Source organism: Squalius cephalus (genome assembly GCF_949319135.1).
Source record: "Squalius cephalus genome assembly, chromosome: 25".
Lineage (NCBI taxonomy): Eukaryota > Metazoa > Chordata > Actinopteri > Cypriniformes > Leuciscidae > Squalius > Squalius cephalus.
In genome coordinates, this window is record NC_137146.1 from 2,478,180 (window position 1) to 2,499,115 (window position 20,936).

Here is a 20,936-nt window from a genome sequence, read left to right on the forward strand (position 1 = left end):
AGTATCTGTGGACACCCTGAAAGCAATAAAGAAATGCAACTAAAATATGCAATAAAGTTAACATAATTTAAATGTGAATGCCTTCCATTTGGATTTATAATTAACATCCGGATCATTAAAATTTACATTCAGCTTTTATATGAAAGACTTACACATTTTTAAATATTTTTTAAAGAATAAAAGTTTTTATACAATACAGATATTCAACAGAATCAATAATTCCAGCCTCAGAGCATCAATATCCTCATTAATCGCATCCAAAATAAAAGTTTGTGTATATATATATATATATATATATATATATATATAATATTTGCATGTATATATTGTATATATTTATATAATATATACATTTTTCATATATAAATAACATTTTTCTTAAATATATACATGCATGTGTGTGTATTTATATATACAAAATAATTATACACAGTACACACACATATATTAGTAAACACAAACTTTTATTTTGTATGCGATTAATCGCAATTTTAGTGAGATATGCTAATTTAGTGAGATCTCCATCCATATGAGTCAGAGTAAACTGTGAGGGGGTGTGGCCATCTTCATCATCTTCATCATCATCAATGCCTTCTCACAGGGATGCATTGCAAAAGCACATATATATTCAGGACAGAGCGAATCACACGGACGCACACAGAATGAATCACATGGTTATTTATTGATCAGTAATGCAAATGCGCTCTGCATGCATCTCATCTCCTGAGCCGGCGCCGTGTTCCTCAATCAACGAGCTTCTGATGTGGTGTTTTCATGCACTGAAACGCACCCATGCGTCTGCAGGCTCATTGAGATGTCAGTGTTGACTACAGAGCCTGCATGTGCATTATTAATAACTATTGACAGACGTGTCCAGCGTGACTCTGGTTAAACCCTGGTCAGAACACCGCTGACCTGCGGATGAGAGCGCGTTCACATCACGCCATCGCCCTGCGGCAAAAGCAAAAGTCAAAACACCTTCGGCACAAATCGACACGCAGCGTCTGTCTGATAAAAGACTAACTGAGAAACTCCCTCAGGTCTGGAAATATCAGAGAGAACATACAGTGTGTGGAAGAGATGCTGGCGCTTAGATAAAAAAAATATAAAAATTTATATATTTTTTTTAAATATAATATTATATATTTTTTATGCATTTAAAATTTGGATATACCTGCTATATATCAGAATTCATTTAAGGCATGCACTTTATATTTTAGGTCTTCATTTCTGTATTTTTGAACGTGTAAACTGTAGATTACATTGAGTAATTGGCATTTTTCCCACTTTTTTCTCTCTTGTTTGTTATTTATAGTCTTTTTTTTTTAATCTTCTGTTTTATTGTTCAAAAACATTTTCCAATAAGGTTTCATAGTTTAACATTAGTTAAAATTAACTAACAATGAACAATACTTCTACAGCATGTATTAATCTTAGTTAATATTAATCTAAACATTTAGTAATATTAAGATTAAAATTTGCTTCTGTTATTATTAAGTACTAACATGAACATTTTTATTCACCAGCATTAAAAAAGTGTAAATTAATGCTGAAAAAAAGTTATTGCTTATTGTAAGTTAATGCATTAACTGAAGTTAACTAATGAGACTTTATTGTAAAGTGTTACCAAAATATGTAATTTAATGCAGCGAGATAAAAATGTAAATTCTTTTGAGACTAAACTTCAAAACACGAAGTGTCTGATGTCAGACAGTCAAACATCAAAACATGATCATCTACATTTACACATCAATGACGCCTAATGAGTGATCAGAAACCTTGATCTAATATTTATGCTGGATCGCAGGAAAAACATTAAATTCTAAAATGGTTAAAAAAATGCATGATGCCATGAAGAGTATTTATTTTATTTATATAGAATATGCACTATCAAAAAGTTTGGAGTCTGTACGATTTAATGTGTTTAAAATCTCTTCCGCTCACCAACGCTGCATTTATTTGACAAAAAATACGGTAAAAAATGTAAAACATCTGTTTTCTATGTGAATATATAGGAGAATGTCATTTATTCCAGTGATCAAAGCTGAATTTTCAGCATCATTACTCCAGTCAATTTAATGCTTCCTTGTTGTATAAAAGTATGATTATTAGAATTTTTTTTTTTTTAAATCTTACGGGCTTTAAACTTATGAATGGTATAATATATGGCATAATAATGTTTAATAATTTTATTTTATATATGTTTAAAAACGATCCTTTAAAATAATGTCAGGGACACTTGAGACCTAAAAATGGTATTAATTATCTAGTATTGATGTGCAAACACACATCTGCATAAACATGAGAGAATATTAGCCATGATGATTGACAGGTAAGAGTTTAGCGTAGTGCAGCTCTGCTCCTGAGCGCTGGTCTTCTTCTAACAGTGAGCCGTGAGCGGGTCAGACAATAATCAGGGGAATGTCTTTCAGGCGAGGAGGACATTCCCCGTGCTCAGTGGCTGATGGGAGTTTAATTAAAGCGTGTTTGTTTCTGCAGCTCTTGGCAGCCGGAGTCTCGCTTCATCATATAATCACCCGCGCCGCGCTCGCCGCCACACAGCAGAGGCCGAGAAACGAGCGCCGCTCGCAGCGACACGCCGGCACAAACGGCACACGGGTGCGGAGACACTCAAATACAGTAGACGCTCATTCAGCAGTGAAAAGAGCAAAGAATGAGAAGAACCCTGAATACACGTGTAAACTCCAACAAAAGCTAGTAAAGTTTTTGTTTAGCACATTGCCATGTGGTTGCTAGGGTGTTGCTATGCAGTTGCTAAGATAATATAGGTGGTTTTAGCACGTTGCCATGTGGTTGCTAGGGTGTTGCTATGCAGATTCTAAAGTAATATAGGTGGTTTTAGCACGTTGCCATGTGGTTGCTAGGGTGTTGCTATGCAGATGCTAAAGTAATGTAGGTGGTTTTAGCACGTTGCCATGTGGTTGCTAGGGTGCTATTCAGATGCTAAAGTAATATAGGTGGGTTTTAGCAGATTGTTGTGTGTTTGCAAGGGTGTTGCTATGCAGTTGCTAAGGTTAGGTGAGTTTTAACACATTTTATTGTGGTTGCTAGGGTGTTGCTATGCAGTTGCTAAGGTAATACAGGTGGGTTTTAGCATTTTGCTGTCTGGTTGCAAGGGTGTTTCTATGCGGTTGCTAAGGACATATAGCTGGGTTTTACCACGATGCCATATGGTTGCTAAGGTGTTGCTATGCGGTTGCTGCTGCAGTTTCAACATGTTCTTGTGCAATTGAAAGGTAATATAGGTAGGATTTAGCATGTTGCCATGCAGTGTATAGGGTGTTGCTATGCAGTTGCTGTTGTGGTTTCAGCATGTTGCCATGCGGTTGCTAAGGTGTTGCTATGCAGTTGCTAAGGTAATATAGGTAGGATTTAGCATTTTGCTATGCAGTTGCTAAGGTAATATTAATGACTGACAAAGGAAACAGCACTGCAGTGTCAGGAGAGAGATAACTCACTCTAAGACGAGCAGACAACAGCGAGAACATGAGATGGAGATCAGACACTTACTGATCTTGTAGCCCAGCTTTTCGGCATGAACTCGTTTGGCCAAGAACTGTCCTTCAACCAGGGCTCGGATTTCCACCTCACGGTCAAAGGCAGCTACCTGTGCAAGAGCGAACACAAAGACGGGCTTCAGGTAACCAGAGACCGTTCCTGCTCCCATAAAGCATTCTTTGAGTCTGACGCCAACATTCCCACAGATGAGCACTGAGCTGAACTCAACTGACACCACGAGCTGTCAATCAAACTCAGGATGAGAGCCGGGTTTGTGCTTTAACCGACCCATGCTGGAAAAATACAGATTCCGCTTAGAACAGAAAAGGTTTTACAGACAGGAAATGATTATCTAGTTCTTTAGAAAATCTGTGTTCTGGTGCTTAAAACAAACCAGAAACCAAAAAACAGAAGAACCTAGAACACATCAAGAACCATAAAATTCACAAATCCTTAATTTCATGAACATGTCTGGGTCATAGTTTACCTCAAAATCACAGAAATAATAAATATATATTAGATTTATAGTTAATACATTTTTAAAATAAAATAAAATATTATTTTATTATTTTCAAGACAATTAAACAAAAAACCCAATTCCAATGCAATTACTGCAATGCAATTAATAAATAAATAATTAAATAAATACATGCTAATTTTTTTTTAAGTATCTGAGTCATATTAAAGGATATGTTAGGACGTCCACCAAAGATGCAGCATACCAATTTTCAACTTTATTGATCATACGGTTACCGAGCTACAATGTTTTTTTAGTTGTAGCGCCCCCTATTGGTGGAATTTTCGTTAAGCTTGAACAATGCATTCAGCAACTAATTGACTCAAGGATTCTGAGGGAGAAAAGAAATTTGTTTCTAAACCTTACGGTTCCAAAGTTATGATCCAAAATGCAAATATCCTTATTATAGCGCCACCTAGTGTCGGATGTGTGTATGTGCGCCTGAGTATCAAAGCACCTGCTGTTTGGACCCCTAAAAATCCTAAGACTCTAGGGTGAAATGTGACCAGCATGTTTTCATGAAAAATAGTTGTTCTGTGTAAAAACACTGTAAATACCACAGAAAGAACAAACTCGCAGTCGGTGCGACTGCTGGAGGGTTAATGAGCATCTTATTGCAGGTGAACTGAACTATGACCCAGTTAGCACAAATTAAGCAATTATCTGATCAGTGGCAATATTTGCAAACCCGTTCAGCCGAAGTAAATGAAGCTGAAAAGGGCAGATCAATCTGTAGCGAGTGTGTGTTGTTTACAGCACACACACACTCGTGACTCACCCTTTGACCTTCAGCATTAAACCTGTGAACGCCGGCAGCGGGAGGCGTAATCTCCATCACGTCGAAATACATGCCTGAAAACACACAGACGGATCAGGACAAGGACAAACGGCTCGGCTTCATCAGGCCTCGTTGATTAAACACCCACGTGAGACGGCAGGGTCGTGAGAGAAGCATATGGACCCGACATCACTGATGTCTCTGAACACAGAGAATCCCATCACTGGCTGAATGAGATCATTGAGATGCTGTTTTTTAACATATTTTTACAAATATATTTTACATATTATTTATATATAAATATATTTATTATTATTATTATTTTTTTTTATATATATGACTTTCTATTAATGTTACAATTTAATGTTACTGGAAGAATTATTTTTTATTTTTGTATTTTATTTTTGTATTTTAATAAAATGAATATTAAAAAAAACTTTTGCATTTCAGTTATCATTTATTTTATTTCGTCACAACGAAAATGTTCTTTATGGTTTTAATAATTTTGTTGTGTTTTTGTCATTTTTATTGTTTTTTAAATATGTCTATATATTTTTAATTAATTTAATTTCAGTTTAAGTTTGAGTTAAGTTAATCTAAATGACAATGAGAACTGTTGCTCTGGAAAATGAGCTGAAATAAAATAAAATATAAAAAATGTTAACTGATTTTTCTGTTTTTTTTTCTGGTTTTAGTCATTTAGTTTTTTATATTTTTAGTCATTTTGTTGTGTTTTTGTCTTTTTAAAAAAAAATCTGTATATATATATAATATATATATTTTATTCTTTTTTTTCTGTTTGAATTTTAGTTATTTTAATACATCAAATTAAACAAAATGAAAATTAGACATTTTGCTTTGGCAACGAGCTGAATGTATTTTATTTTATAATTTTTTTTAATTCAAGCATCGAAAGTGTTTTTTACGGTTTTAGTTAGCAACAATAACCCTGGTATCTACAATATTTAATCACCTAAATTTCCATTGTTTCCCATCGGTGTGGACCTCAAAGCGCTGGAGAAAAGTTCCCATGATCCTCCAGCACATTCATTTCGAATCCTCTCTCGTGTGAAAGAGCCGTTTTTAAAGCTGAGAGAAACACAAGAGAAGAGTTTCAGATGAAACACAAACAACCAGTAACTGTGACGCTCAAACTAAAACGTTCTTCCTTTGAACACGGTGAATGCGGCTCTTTTCCTCGTCTGACAGACTGACGTGAATGAGGCTGTAAATGAGGTCAATCTTCATTACATCTAGAAGAAGAAGCACAGCACTTATGCGAGCTGGATTCCTTTCAACTCAGGAATCAATTTCACATCTTCAGGAAAAAGCACATGACTAAAATCACTTTTTATACATTCAGCATTGAGAGGTAAACCACCACATCTCTCCCGTAAAGAAAAACACTCAAATGTCATTTAAACACTGCAACAAGGTCAGAGGAGAGCTGTACAGAGAACACAGTAGTTCCTCACACACTGAAGTGAAGAAAGTGTTCAGCTGCACACGAGCACCTGAGACTCAAGAGTTATTCCTCAAACACACTGAATTATGACACAACATCTTCTGTCAAACACTTATAGACATACACTATTAAACACATACAGAGAATCATCCAAAAAGCAAAATCTCACTAAGAAATGTCATATTTCACCCCAAAATCTAGAGAGAAAATAGGAATGCACCGATATGAAAATTCTGGCCGATAACCGATAATTCTTTACATTTGAAAGCCGATAACCGATATATTAGCCGATACATCTAAATCCATTTTTTTTTGGATGGGGTAGTTGATTATGATTTGACTTTTCTAGCTTTAGTTAGTGTGTAATGTTGCTGTTTGAGCAGAAACAACATCTGCGAAGTTACAACGCTCAAAGTTCAAAGCAAAGGGAGATATTTGCTTTTACAGAAATCACTTTTTAAAGGACTACAACAAACGGCTGGTAGAGACTACACCACATTCCTCCCGGGTTAGTGACATCACCAACCCTAAAATTTACATAAACCCCGCCCCCTGAACACGATTTATAGATTATCAAGACAGAATATGCTAATCAATGACTAGAAGATAACTACACATAAACTATCTAAAATCATTAATCATTCAGAAATGTGCTGTTGCTTCTACATGTTGTCTCTTCTTCTCGAGTCTCTCCATCATTGTCTGACTCCGGTTTGAACATAAAAGGATAAAAGTTTAGAAATTTTCAGTGCATGTGTGTGTGAGCACACAAGCTGTTGAAGCTCCGCCCCCTGTGCCGGGAGCAGCAGCTCATTTGCATTTAAAGGGACAGACACAAAACGGTGCGTTTTTGCTCACCCTCAAAAAGTGACGACTTTAACATGCTATATAAAAATATCTGTGGGGTATTTTGAGCTGAAACTTCACACACACACTCTGGGGACATCAGAGACTTATTTTACATCTTGTGAAAAGGGCATTACACCAGCATTTAAAATTTTTGAGAGCCTGATTACAAAAACAAAAGTCTGACCATTAAAGCATGTCCCAATCACACAATTATAATGTTCTCATTATAATGTTATGTAGCCGATATGACAGCACATGTTGCACACTATTTTCCTTTTTGAAGTGATTTTAATCATATTTCAATCAATTCAAACCATCATATTGAACAGTGCGCATCTGAAGCGTCTCAGCTGAAGGAAACAACTCATTATTTATCGGCTTTAATATATCGGACAAATTTTCTTACCGGGCCGATAACGATAACATTAAAAATGAACATATATCGGCCAATACCGATATGGTGGCTGATATATCGTGCATCCCTAGAAAAAATACATACAATTTTGTTGAGGAAATATATAATTGTATTATAATTGTATTACTTTGTCAGTCTGACTGTAACGTACGCCCTGTTTACCGCGGTTTTCATGTTTTACCATATCAAAGCCATGTAGGCGCTGCAGTCCACCGGGTTGCAGAAGATGTGGCCCTCGACCGTGGGTTTGGGGTCCTGGATCCACAGGAACACTGTGTCGCTGGTGCCCAAACTGACCTGGAGACAATCCAGGACAACATCACATCTCTAACAGAGTCTGAGAACGCTTTACTAACGTTCCTATGAAGTTATGAAAACGTTTTTAATTATCAGGAAATTTTTATTCTGAAGTGAACTAATCCTTTAAATGTTTTGTTGGTCACAATTTATTTTAAGGTGTCAGTATTATTTAAGCACTGAGTAATAATAATTAACTACATGTACTTACTATATAGGGTTAGGATTAGGTTTAGGGTTAATTGCATGCAATTATGCATAATTTACAGTTATTACTACAGTAATTACATGTAACATATGTAACAATGACACTGTAAAATAAAGTGTTACCATTTTTTTTTTAAATAGTTTATATAGTCTATATAGTTTTTATTAATTTTATTTCAGTTTTAGTTATTTTAGTAACTAAATGAAGAGTTCAGATGCAAAAGCCTCTAAGTGCCATCTGAAATTTTCTTCTAGAATGATCATTTTTATCAAGCTTGTATATTTAAGTTCAGTAATTTCACTTAAATGACAATTAATAGGTAATTTTCATTGCCATTTAAGTGAAATTACTGAACTTAAATATACAAGCTTGATAAAAAATGATCATTCTAGAAGAAAATTTCAGATGGCACTTAGAGGCTTTTACATCTGAACTCTTCAAATATTAGTTCATAGTAACATTTTTATTTTAGTTAAACTAAATGAAAATGAGAAATGTTGCCTTCTCAACAAGCTGAAGTAAAATAATGCTTTTTAACATTTTATTTTATGTCATTTAAAGTTTATTTTAAGTAACGAAAATCTAATAGCGAAAACAATAGATTTAAGATTTAACCCCAAATTACTAAAACGATATTATTCAAAAGTAATAAGCAGATATATGCATTTTTATGTTGTGGGGTTGACCGAAAGTGACCAGTTGTGAATGTGTGCAAAATATCATAACTTTTCAGCATGTCTTAAAATGTTCGCTAGTTTTCAGCACAGCACATTTGGTGTTTAGGCCCTAATAATGTTTAGTATTTTCATATGTTTATTAGTGAAACACTCACCGCTAGATCTCCTTCTTGTAGCCTCATACCAGCCAGAGACCCTGGAACGACACAACATTTATCATCCTTAAAGCCAACAAATAAAGCGTCTTCCCTAATCCCTAGATATCTGCTGTTTGAACACAGACGTCACAGAGCTGATGAAGAGTGTGATGGGCTTTTGCTAACACAGTTACACAGTCATGCTTTAATCTGGAGCGCAGAGAGAGGAAGAGGAGAACACTTCAGATTTAATCACAGGTGGTCAGCGTTATTCTTGGCGGCCTTGCAGAAACCAAAACTTCAATAAATCACCAGAAACGTCACGCTAACAGGAGCTTCAGCGCCCGAGAAAAATGATCCCTGAATTCTAATTTCAATACAACAGGAAAAAAACAAGGGAAAAAAAACATTTCAGCACTTTCTAGAAAAACTTATGCTGTCAATGCGCACTAACTGTACATCAAATTACATGCAGCTGTTGGATAAAACGACTTATAGTGCTATAGTATTATTGATATATTATTATAGTATTTATTAATATTGTATTTTTATACTTACAGTTTTTTATCTTAATTTTAGTTTGTTTTAGTAATTTTGCTATGTGCTAATAATTAATTAAATAATCAAAATGTCAAATTAAAGTAAATAATGTTCAAATAAAAGCAATCAAAATAAAAGATGAGATTTATCATTCGTTGTTTCCGTGCATGTGCCCATTAACCAGCGTCAGAGAACCGTGAACATGCAAATGTGCTGTTCAATTATTGAAATATTAAATTAAACTCTCAGGGGGACTCCAAGGAAATATTTGAGCTCAAAGGGGTTCGGCTGACAAAAACGTTTGGGAAAAATTAATTCATATTAATTCACCTCAGCGGTCGTTCTAGGCCTTTTTGTGCGAAGTATAAATTCCACAAAATTATCATGACCACGGGTTCAGAAGACACATATACTTATAAATCAACCAAATTACTGACTATATTTCTAATATCATTTATATTCATTTAAAAAAATGCATATATTCAATATGAATATATTGAATATATATATATATATATATATATATATATATATATATATATATATATATATTCAGAATATAGTAAAAATATATAAATTAATATAAATTATATTAGTAACAAATTGTTACAGCAGTTTAACAGCTATAGCATTATATATATATATATATATATGAATATTTATTACTATTTAATTTTTATTATTATTTTATATATATATATTATTTTATTTTTTTAATACCTTTTTACAATCGCATTTTTTTTCTGTTCATTTTTAATTCAAGTCAATGTTTTAGTAATTATGTTTTTGTCATTTTTATTAGTTTTAGTTTTCTTAAATACGTCTATGTGATTTTTAATTTTTATTATTGTTTTATATATTATATACAGTACATGTGTGTGTGTGTATCTTGGAATATTATATAATATAATTGTATTATATAATATATATTATATTACATTATATTAGTAACATAAATTGTTACTTTAATAGTTATTATAACATAATATGTATATATATATATGAACATTTATTACTATTTCATTTTTATTATTATTTTATACATCATATATAAATATATATTATTATTATTTATTTATTTTATTACTTTTTTACAACCATATTTTTTTTTCTGTTCATTTTTAATTCAAGTCAATGTATTAGTAATTATGTTTTTGTCATTTTTATTAGTTTTAGTTTTTTAAAATACGTCTATGTGATTTTTTTGATTTTTTTTTTGATTATTGTTTTATATATTATATACAGTATATGTGTGTGTGTATCTTGGAATGGCTGCACATGGAGAGATGTATAGTGTGTTGCTGCTGCCATCTACAGTCAGGAAGATCTCATCATTATTGTGATGCTTATGGGTTTGATCACATGATCACAGACACACAGAACATGAGCAGGGTTTACCAGGGTTGTCTCCAGTGAAGGCCACCACTTTACAGCTCTGAGGAAACCCGTAGCGTTCAGTGTAATACGGAGACACACAACCCTGTGAAAGAGACAAACTTCATCACTTCAGGCCTCAGTGAGCGTCAACACGTCAAAGTCAGACATCTTTACAGTAAAATCAATCTAAATCACCAGAACATCTGTAGACGGTGCGAGATCACCGAGTTTTTCAGCCAGCTCCGGCGCTGTGGCGTCCAAACACGCCTGAGACCAGCGCTTCTCACTAATGTCCATCAGATTCATCCCAGAACCTTCACGTGAAGAGAAACACATGATCAGACTGTGTGAGAGTCAAGAAAGATCCTTCTTAATAATTCACACTTTAATGCTCCAGCTCTGATCACAGTTTTATATTCACAGCTGATTCAACTGGGACAATATTCTACAGGAAAGTCATCAGTGAGTTATTTATAATGCATCATTTCTTGACATAGCGTAAGCGATCAGAGGACAGAGAGGTCGGAGGTCAATCAGACACAGTTTCACAGTGAAGAATGAGCGTACCGTCGCTGTAGTCGATCGCCGCGTACTCGCCCAGGAACAGCGATGAGGCGAAACTGCTGATCAGTGATATTCTCTGGAAACATACACACATTTACATAAAGTCTATATATAATTATAATCACACACACACACACACATATATATCAATCATGAGAAATATTTATCAAATCATGATGATTATTTATTTATTACTGAAACAATGTGTTTACAGCTGTTTTAATTGCTTGAATATAATTAAAATTACTATTTACATAATAAAAAAATAAATAAAAAAAATTATCAACAAAATAATTATTTTAAATTTTATGATAAAAATATACTTTTTAGATAAGATTTAATAATATAAAAACATTTTAATTTACATAAATTCTAAATATAATTATAATTACACACACACACACACACACATTCATATATATTTACAGTACCAGTCAAAAGTTTGGAAACACTACTATTTTTAATGTTTTTGAAAGAACTCTCTTATGCTCATCAAGCCTGCAGTTAAAAAAAAAAAAAAAAAAAAAAAACCCGGAATATTATGAAATATTATTACAATTTAAAATAATGGTTCTCTTTTTTAATATACTTTAAAATGTAATTTATTTTTGTGATGCAAAGCTGAATTTTCATCAGCAAGTACTCCAGTCTTTGGTGTCTTATGATCCTTCAGAAATCATTCTAATATGATGATTTGATACTCAGTTATTATCAATGATGGAAACAGTTGTGCTGTTTAATATTTTTTTTTGGAATACTTTTTTCAGGATTCATTGATGAGTAAAACGTTAACAGCATTTATTCATAAAAACAGCATTTATTCAAAATAAAAACATTTCTAACAATATAAATCGTTACCATCACCTTTTATCAATTTAACGCATCCTTGTTGAATTAAAGTACTAATTTCTTTTAAAAAAATAGTTATTGTTCCCAAACTTTTGAACGGTCGTGTATATTGTTACAAAAGATTTCTATTCTAAATAAATACAGTTCTTTTTAACTTTTTATTCATCAAATAATCCTGAAAAAAGTATCTCAGGTTATAAAAAAATATTAATCAGCACAACTGTTTCCAACATTGATCATAAATCATCATATTAGAATGATTTCTGAAGGATCATAAGACACCAAAGACTGGAGTACTTGCTGATGAAAATTCAGCTTTGCATCACAAAAATAAATTACATTTTAAAGTATATTAAAAAAGAGAACCATTATTTTAAATTGTAATAATATTTCATAATATTACTGTTTTTTGTTTTGTTTTGTTTTTTAACTGCAGGCTTGATGAGCATAAGAGACTTCTTTTAAAAGCATTAAAAATAGTAGTGTTTCCAAACTTTTGACTGGTACTGTATATCATAATTCATATTTAAAGTAGTTTGATGAGCAGTTTCTTTCCTGTTTTGATTTATTTCCTACTGAAACATAATTTTTTATGTGATAAACAAAATTTTCCTTTTATGTTCTTTATATTTCATTCTAGAGAGCGTTTCATTGATCAGCTGATCATTTTACCTCCGACTCGCTGAACTCATTCGGCTTCAAGCGAGAAATCTTTGCAATCTGATTTCCAGTGAAGCGCTGTTTGACAAATACAGAAAAGGTCAAGTAATTAATATTATTTATTATCATTATAGATAATCTATATAACACAGATTTACCTCATAGGCTCGTGAGCCAGTGATGTCAGCAAGCCTTTGAGCGCCTCCTACTGTCTCCTCCAGGAACTGACACTGATCTGACGTGCTGGAGTCCATCCAAACCGGACTGTCCCGCAGCGCAAAACTGTCCTACAGCACACACACAATACACATGTGACCCTGGACCACAAAACCAGTCACATGGGTACATTTTTTGAAAGTGAGATTTATACATCATCTGAAAGCTGAATAAATAAGCTTTCCATAGACCTTATTCAGAGCAGCGCCATGACAGGAATGAAAGTGAGGCTGTGAGGGATAGACTTGCCATGTTTACAATGGCATCCACTGTAAAAAGCTGTATAAAGCTTATAGATTATGTACAATTTCCCACAGCTTATATTATCGGGAGTTTTTTGTCAACTGAAATTTCTTGGAAAGATATTTTTCCAGTGTTTCATGAGCAAAATAATCCAAAAACACATTAAATAACAGTACAGCCCATTGAAGAGATGCATGTCTGTCCCTCACAGCCTCGCTTTCATTCCCATTAAAAATCAAAGATGGCGCTGCTGTGAATAAGGTCTATTGATGTATGTTTGTTAGGATAGGACAATATTTGGCTGAGACACAACTATTGAAAAATCTGGAACATTGAGAAAATCTCCTTTAAAGTTGTGCATTTATGTTGGCGATTGTGCTGCATTCACTCACAAAAATACATGTTTTATATATTTACGGTAGAAAATTTACTAAATATCTTCATTGAACATGATCTTTACTTAATATCCTAATGATTTTTGGCATAAAAGAAAAATTGATAATTTTGACCCATACAGTGTATTGTTGGCTATTGCCACAGATATCCCCGTGCGACTCGAGACTGGTTTTGTGGTCCAGGGTCACTTATATACACCCATCAAGCAATTGCGTTTAACAGACATCTAATAGCCGTCCAAACACAGCTCAAAGCTAAAGCTTTAGTCTAAGCTAAAACAAGACAAAATCTGGTCTGTCATTGAAAATGTAATAGACGTCTAACCATCGCACTAGAATAGACTAGTTATCAATTAGATAACAAAGAAATGAAATGAGTGAAGAAATGAAACCAAACTCATTGTAATCTCTGTTTACTTTGCTTACATGATGGAATATCAAACATCTTGCAAGTTATTTTGGCAAAAACGACATGTAACCAAATTCAAGGTTATTTTGGCTAGGTGTGTGTTACTCATAGCCGGACTATATCGGGTCTAGATGACCTATTGCTTGCTGGGTATAAACTACTATACACACAAGCTCTAAATAAGCATTGCCACTATAAAACACTTCATATTTGTGTGGACTGAGGGTGTTGTATGCTCCCACTTCAACATGCAATGTAAGATTTTATACAAGACAAACACAGCATCTGGCCTGTGCATCAGATAATCTCTGTCATCATACATCAGGTGAAGTATTAACCATTACTGATGGACGTTAGACCCGAAACAAACAGTGTGAGCGTGAGGACAGTGAGGAGAATCACAGTTCACCGTGTCTCTGTAATCCTCAGAGAAACACCAGTAACGTGAGAGAAGGGAAACTGATGTTCGTCACCTGTAGAAGGACGTGTAGATGTTTCTGCGGGTCCAGATGATTGAGGGTTTGTCTCGTGCCCTTCCTCCAGAACACACTGCCATGTTGCTGAAACACACATTAAATAGATGAGATTAAACATCAGTCCAAACATGCAGTAAAATCCAGGCCCGAACTGAACTGGCATCAACAGAGAAAAACACAGAAAATACAGCAAAAAAATTATATTCTGTAAAAAATATTTAATGCATTTTTAGCATTACTGCATATGATCACGAAAACAATAAAAACAATAGCTAAATGTGACATTTCACTTAAATTAAAATTGTAAAATTAAAATTAAATGTTAAAACATTAAGGCTTTCAATTATACTGTACTGTTGAATGGCAATAATTACTTAAAATTACATAAAAAAAAACTCCTTATGACATTTCTACATTCATTTGGAGATTGTGCATTTCAATATAATTTTTTTTTTAGAGTGATAAGATATATATATATATAGATAGATAGATAGATAGATAGATATTTAGATAGATAGATAGATATGCTAAACACGTTGTAAACATATGTTGCAGTCTTATATTGAATATAATATAATATGTAATATAAATAAGTATAATATTTATATTAGTGCTATTTGTATATTTTTTAAATATACGTGTTTTTTTTTTGCTATGACTAAAATTTTGAAATGTCTGTCAATCACAAAGTTCATGAGTTTTCTTTTCTTTTCATGAGTGTCAGTTTAATAAATGTTAAATGTTTTACACAATTTACCATGTTCAAATACAGAGAATCCCTCAAATTCCCCCCAAATCAACACTGAAAATTCACATTTAAAACCTACTGATCATCCTTATGAGGGACGATTTATTTCAGATCATCAAATAGTATATGAGACCCTGGACCCTCGAGTCGCACGGGTATCTCTGTGGCAATAGCCAACAATACATTGTATGGGTCAAAATTATCGATTTTTCTTTTATGCCAAAAATCATTAGGATATTAAGTAAAGATCATGTTCCATGAAGATATTTAGTAAATTTTCTACCGTAAATATATAAAACATGTATTTGTGTGAGTGAATGCAGCACAATCGCCAACATAAATGCACAACTTTAAAGGAGATTTTCTCAGTGTTTTGATTTGTTTGCACCCTCAGATTCCAGATTTACAATAGTTGTGTCTCAGCCAAATATTGTCCTATCATAACAAACCATACATCAATGGAAAGCTTATTTATTCAGCTTTCAGATGATGCATAAATCCAGCATCATCCAGGGTAGTGGTCCAGGGTCACATATTATACTACATAAATAACCCATTAAAGGTCACCTGTCCACTGCCTGAGACGGCCTTCACTCGAGAGAAGTCAAACCCAGCGTTCCTCATTTTCTCCAGGAGAACGTCAAGCGCCTGCAATCCGAACACACAAACAGCACAACAGATGTCAACACAACACAACACAACACAACACAACACAACACAACACACGAGGAATCACTGTAGGTCTGCTTTACCTTCACCCACATGAGCGCTGGAGACGTGACCGTCAGCTGGTCCGTGTGGATGTGAACTCCTCCATGAGTCCTGCAGAAACACACAGGGAAAAATCAGGATCCTGAGGAAAACAACTGTGTTACTGGACACAAAATCCATATCAGGAAATGTTCAAATTAAAATTCCAGGCCTGTAAAACTAATGGACATCATCATTGACATCACTATACTAAATATAATTGTGTATTTATGCTTATCTAAAAAACTTTATTGCTTATAAATTGTTCTTTATGAGTTATTATAATAATTCCTTATCCAGTCAATAATAATAATTCCTTTTCCAGTAATCATGGATCATGGGAACCCAGTACAACAGAAATTTTATATAATAAGCAGCACTTTGGCGTCTTTAAACCGTGAAGTGTGTGAATGTGATACCTGAACTCCGGCAGCTCGCTGTCGAACTGAACACTGCTCTGATGAACAACCGCAAGCCTTCCATCAATCGCGACCACTTTCAGCTTAAAAGATCAAATCAGGACGTTACGGTTCAGTTTAAAACTGTCTGCATCAGTTTAATGCACAGTTTAATTCATGCATTTGGCCGATAATTTTATTCAAAGCTATTTTATTTCAGTGCATTCAGTCTATGCATTTTATCATGAACCCAAGTTTTATGATGTTATTAATTCAATTGCATGTGTCCAGTTGCCCACGCCAAGCTCATTTAATGATTTTGTTGTCAAATTCACATTTTTTGAGCACTAGGTGATCTCTCATCCGGATCCGGGGGGCAACACAAATATATAACCAAATATTCAAGATTCTGAGATATCAAAGGTCATTGGAAAGCCACTGATTGACCATTAACCTTAGTGTCGGTGCACTGATTACACTCAGAGGCAGATTATACTAAATGTGAATTTAAGAGCTTTTTCTAAGCATCTTCATGATGATTGTCGGCAGCACTTTACTGTTCCTCATGTACATACATGTACATAAGGCTACTTATAACAATAACTGGGTAATAATAACTAGGTACTAACCCTGAACCTACCCCTAAACCTAACCGTAACCCATGCAGTTACCTTATATTAACCAGTACTTTCTTAGGTAATACACTGTAAGTATAACGAGTACAATGAAATATCATTGTACTTTTTTTTTTTTTTTACATGTAGGCTACCATAGCTTTACCGTGGAATTTTAAAAATAACTGTAAGTACCACGTAAATATCATGGTAAATCACTGAACAGTAGCACTACACTGCTTTTTGTAAGTAACTGTCATAAAACATCATGCAATTATTCCTCCAGTACGTCTCTTATCCAATATAGACACTGACATGTTTCTTTATAAACGCCCCTCTTCATTAAAAGCGTGTATGTGTGTATGCGTGCGTGTGTGTGTGTGTGTGTTTCTACCTGTTGCGTGCTGAAATCAAACCCAAGAAAACAAGAATCTGCTACTTCAGCCATTCAGATCACAAACATCCCGCCATCGAACGCTACAGTAGCGAAGGCTTACATCATTAATATTCATGAGGACGCTAACGCAAACTTCCTGGAGCGACAGTCATGTGACCTACTTAATATTCATAAGCTCAACCTTCACCATGGCAGGATTCGTTCATTCACCCGCTGACTAGAGTTCCACTCACCAATCACGTCGGCGAACTTCATGTATCTTATGAATATTCATGACCTGAGAGAGCATGTGATATTAACACTTAAAGGGACTGCGCATCTCCGAAATAACATGTTTTGCAAAGTTTCATGAACTTTAACCTGTAGCCCAAGGCATGTCCGTTGTGTATTTAATGTCATGTGCTTTAGAAATATGTATTTAAAACAGCTCATTTACTATTTTTTTCAGCACATAATATTCAGAAACAGGAAGCTAGCCTAATTAATGTCTAAGACAATTCATGGAAGTATGAGAGGAAGTGAACTGGAGAAAGAGAAGATTAAACATGCACGTGTAAAACATTGATATATTATCCACACCACAGTCAGTTGGATGTTGGATATTGTGTTTTGTAAATGTATATTTTAGTTTAAATGAAACACATTTCAGCTGAGAGAAAGAGATAATTTAAGGCATTTTCAAACGATACATTTTTTTGTGTGCAATGGTATTCATGTCTAATATAGTTAATTACTAACTATATTGCATACATGATTGTATTATTTCAATGTTGCAAGCAATTCACCTAAACAAACTGCAATCTTCCTTGGCCAATACACTTCAACTTTAACACAAGTACGTGCTAAATGAGTTCACCTCACCCACTGCATCAACAATACTGTGCAAACATGCCGAGGAACTGCATGATTAATGAAATTATGAAGTTTAACCGCATAATTTTATTTTTCTAATGTCATTCTTTTGCCTTATTTATTTGTCTCTCACACAGACTTTGCACAACATATGAATATTAATATATGAATATTGCACATGAATATCTTAACATTGTCTTTGGAAACAGAACAAACTTGGGTTGCCCTGGTTTGTTTGCACTTTGATGCAACTCTTGGAGGAAATGCCCACAAAGCACACATCCAGACGAGATCTTCTGCTGAGGGAAATCATTTATGATCATCCTTCAATAAAAGTGTGTTATCATCAGGATGAAGCCTTGCTGTTGCTCATATTCAGATGTGTGGGGGGAGATGAGGACAGTTCACTCAGAGCAGAGCAGCGTTAGGATGGACATCGCACTGTTAACAGAGCAATACAACTCCATCAGAGACGAGCAGAGACGGCAGACTCGCGTGCTGTGCTTCAGAACAGGTACGAATGTTGTTTGGGTTTACTCAGCTAACAGAGAACGTTCTCAGAACGTTTAGAGAACGTTCAAAAGCAACGCTCTGTTCGAAGAATGATGCAAATGGAACGTTAAAACATTTAAAAACTGGACGTTGTAGCCTATTCCAAAACACTAGAAATACAATAATAATAATTGTATATTTAATTATCCTATCTTGTGTGATTGATATTTGTTGCATCCAAATGTTAAACTCAGCAGAATGTCTTTTAAAGATTATGTTTATGTACCTTATCACATTGTCCGGGGCAAGCTGTCACACACTTTACTTCATGGACTGAAACATTTCTCGGGGTGGGTTATTATCAAAACTCAATATATGCATGGACAAAAATGTTGATTACATAAAAAAAAAAAAAAAAAAAATAGCCTATATATTTAGCGCTTTCACTATCATTACCCATGCAGGGAGGAAAAAAGAAAACCAAAATGCATGAAGAAAGAAAAATATCATGTGGCATCTTGCCCCACCCTGGTTTTATGTGAAATCCTGTAATGCAATCTTCTTTATTTACAGTAGCTTTTGTCCTAATGTTTGTCACTGTAGTTTTATTATTTTAACTCATTACTCAACGTACAATAGAGAAAACAGACATTTGACCTTAAATACCCTGCGATCAAAATATATTCTAAGATCGTTTTGCTAACGTTGATATTAAGTTATGAAAATGTTATTTCTGAATGTTCTATTCTTTAATGCAACTCTTTCCAACATTCCATTTCGTGATTTTGCAAACATTATGGGGACGTTACTTTTTAATGTTCTCTGAATATTCTGAAACATATAAAAAAACAACAACAAAAAAAAAACATGTCCAAATAAAACATTTCATAAATAAAAACGTTCCATGAACAATGTATAGCCTAAATAAAAGGCCAGATAACTCTGGAAACTAACATAACTGGAAGAACGTTTGTTTGTTGAATCTTGCCAGAACATTCCGAGAACGTGCCATGTTAGGGAAGTCTTACAAATCATGATTTAGGGCTACATTTATATTTAACCCCTTATCTTTCCTTCGCGTTTTGTTACACATCTTTCCCTTGACCCGAAGGCCGAAGCCCAAAATTATACTTACTTTTTTTTTTCCAGAAAGCTTATTTTATTTTATTTAATAACAAGTTTACTATTTTTTAATGCATTTTTTTGTGGAGATTTTTTGATATAAATATTTACCATTATATTACTATATTTAAGCACATTCCTCACATTCTTTCAACCATTCATTCAAAATAACTCACAATTTCATGCCTAAACCTTTTAATTTAGCTCTAGATATCCTGCATTGGGTGTCTCTGCTGACCTCTTGTGGGAAAACATTAACATAACATGATCTTTCATGACTCTAGCACTAGATGGCGTTATAGCTGTATATGCAGCAAATGAGCTGTTCCTCTGGGTCAGCTAACTGTTCAGAATGCAGATACACATGTAGTCAGACATTATAAAATATTTTTTTTCGAAAAGTTTTAGCATTTTAAGTTTGATTTTTGAGATTTTTTTGGTTTTTCTATGTGTACTGAAGCATTCCTCGCACTCCATTAATTCCTAAGGAGGTCAAATTGACCCACAAGGGAAGGATGTGTTACCTTTTTTAAATTTCAACCACAAAACTCCTCGAATGCATTCATTTTTTGTGTGTGTATTCATGGTTCAAGTGCGACAAAAGTCCTAATGATCTTGGACCACTCTGATGAACACTCAATTTTTATTTTATTATTTTCTTGAAAATTGATTTCCGGGTCAAAATGACCCGAGGGAAGAATGATGATCATGTGATGTTGTATTTAATGACAAATGCTCCTCTTCTGTTCATCTACAGCACAGACCAGTGAAGAGATAAATGGTAAACATCTAGTCGACGTGCTCCCCGTGTTCCAGGTCAAACGTTCTCCTTCAACGCAAGCTTCGGTCAGTGAGTTTGCAGTGGACTGTGCTGGCGGTCAGTGGCGCACACATCTGGACGCTCACCGTCTCACACACACCACATCTGGATCCGCACACAGGGGTCACGTGTCTTCTGAAGCCTCCAGCTCG

General features: G+C 34.2%; 2 protein-coding genes across 3 annotated transcripts in view; one reads left to right on the forward strand and one right to left on the reverse strand.

Moving 5' to 3' along the window:
• Window positions 1–17,616, reverse strand: part of xylb (xylulokinase homolog (H. influenzae)) — a 35,659-nt gene extending 18,043 nt beyond the window's left edge. For both annotated transcript variants that reach the window (XR_013820125.1, XM_079862494.1), the window contains exons 1-15: window positions 17,496–17,616; window positions 16,509–16,591; window positions 16,092–16,161; window positions 15,907–15,987; window positions 14,589–14,675; window positions 13,011–13,139; window positions 12,865–12,930; window positions 11,347–11,419; window positions 10,975–11,093; window positions 10,801–10,882; window positions 8,881–8,921; window positions 7,725–7,840; window positions 5,788–5,903; window positions 4,815–4,888; window positions 3,532–3,628 (exon numbers count right to left, since the gene is read on the reverse strand). Coding sequence is in view for 1 of the 2 variants with exons in the window: in XM_079862494.1 (XP_079718620.1) it covers window positions 3,532–3,628; window positions 4,815–4,888; window positions 5,788–5,903; window positions 7,725–7,840; window positions 8,881–8,921; window positions 10,801–10,882; window positions 10,975–11,093; window positions 11,347–11,419; window positions 12,865–12,930; window positions 13,011–13,139; window positions 14,589–14,675; window positions 15,907–15,987; window positions 16,092–16,161; window positions 16,509–16,591; window positions 17,496–17,549 (1,288 nt within the window). In the remaining variant the exon portion in view is untranslated. The remainder of the gene's footprint in view (window positions 1–3,531; window positions 3,629–4,814; window positions 4,889–5,787; window positions 5,904–7,724; window positions 7,841–8,880; window positions 8,922–10,800; window positions 10,883–10,974; window positions 11,094–11,346; window positions 11,420–12,864; window positions 12,931–13,010; window positions 13,140–14,588; window positions 14,676–15,906; window positions 15,988–16,091; window positions 16,162–16,508; window positions 16,592–17,495) is intronic.
• Window positions 17,617–18,651: 1,035 nt separating this feature from the next.
• Window positions 18,652–20,936, forward strand: part of LOC307153840 (uncharacterized protein) — a 3,562-nt gene continuing 1,277 nt past the window's right edge. Inside the window, exons 1-2 of the mRNA XM_079863594.1 lie at window positions 18,652–18,864; window positions 20,722–20,936. The exon at window positions 20,722–20,936 is cut by the window's right edge and continues 1,277 nt beyond it. Of these exons, the coding sequence (XP_079719720.1) occupies window positions 18,702–18,864; window positions 20,722–20,936 (378 nt within the window). The 5' untranslated portion in view covers window positions 18,652–18,701. The remainder of the gene's footprint in view (window positions 18,865–20,721) is intronic.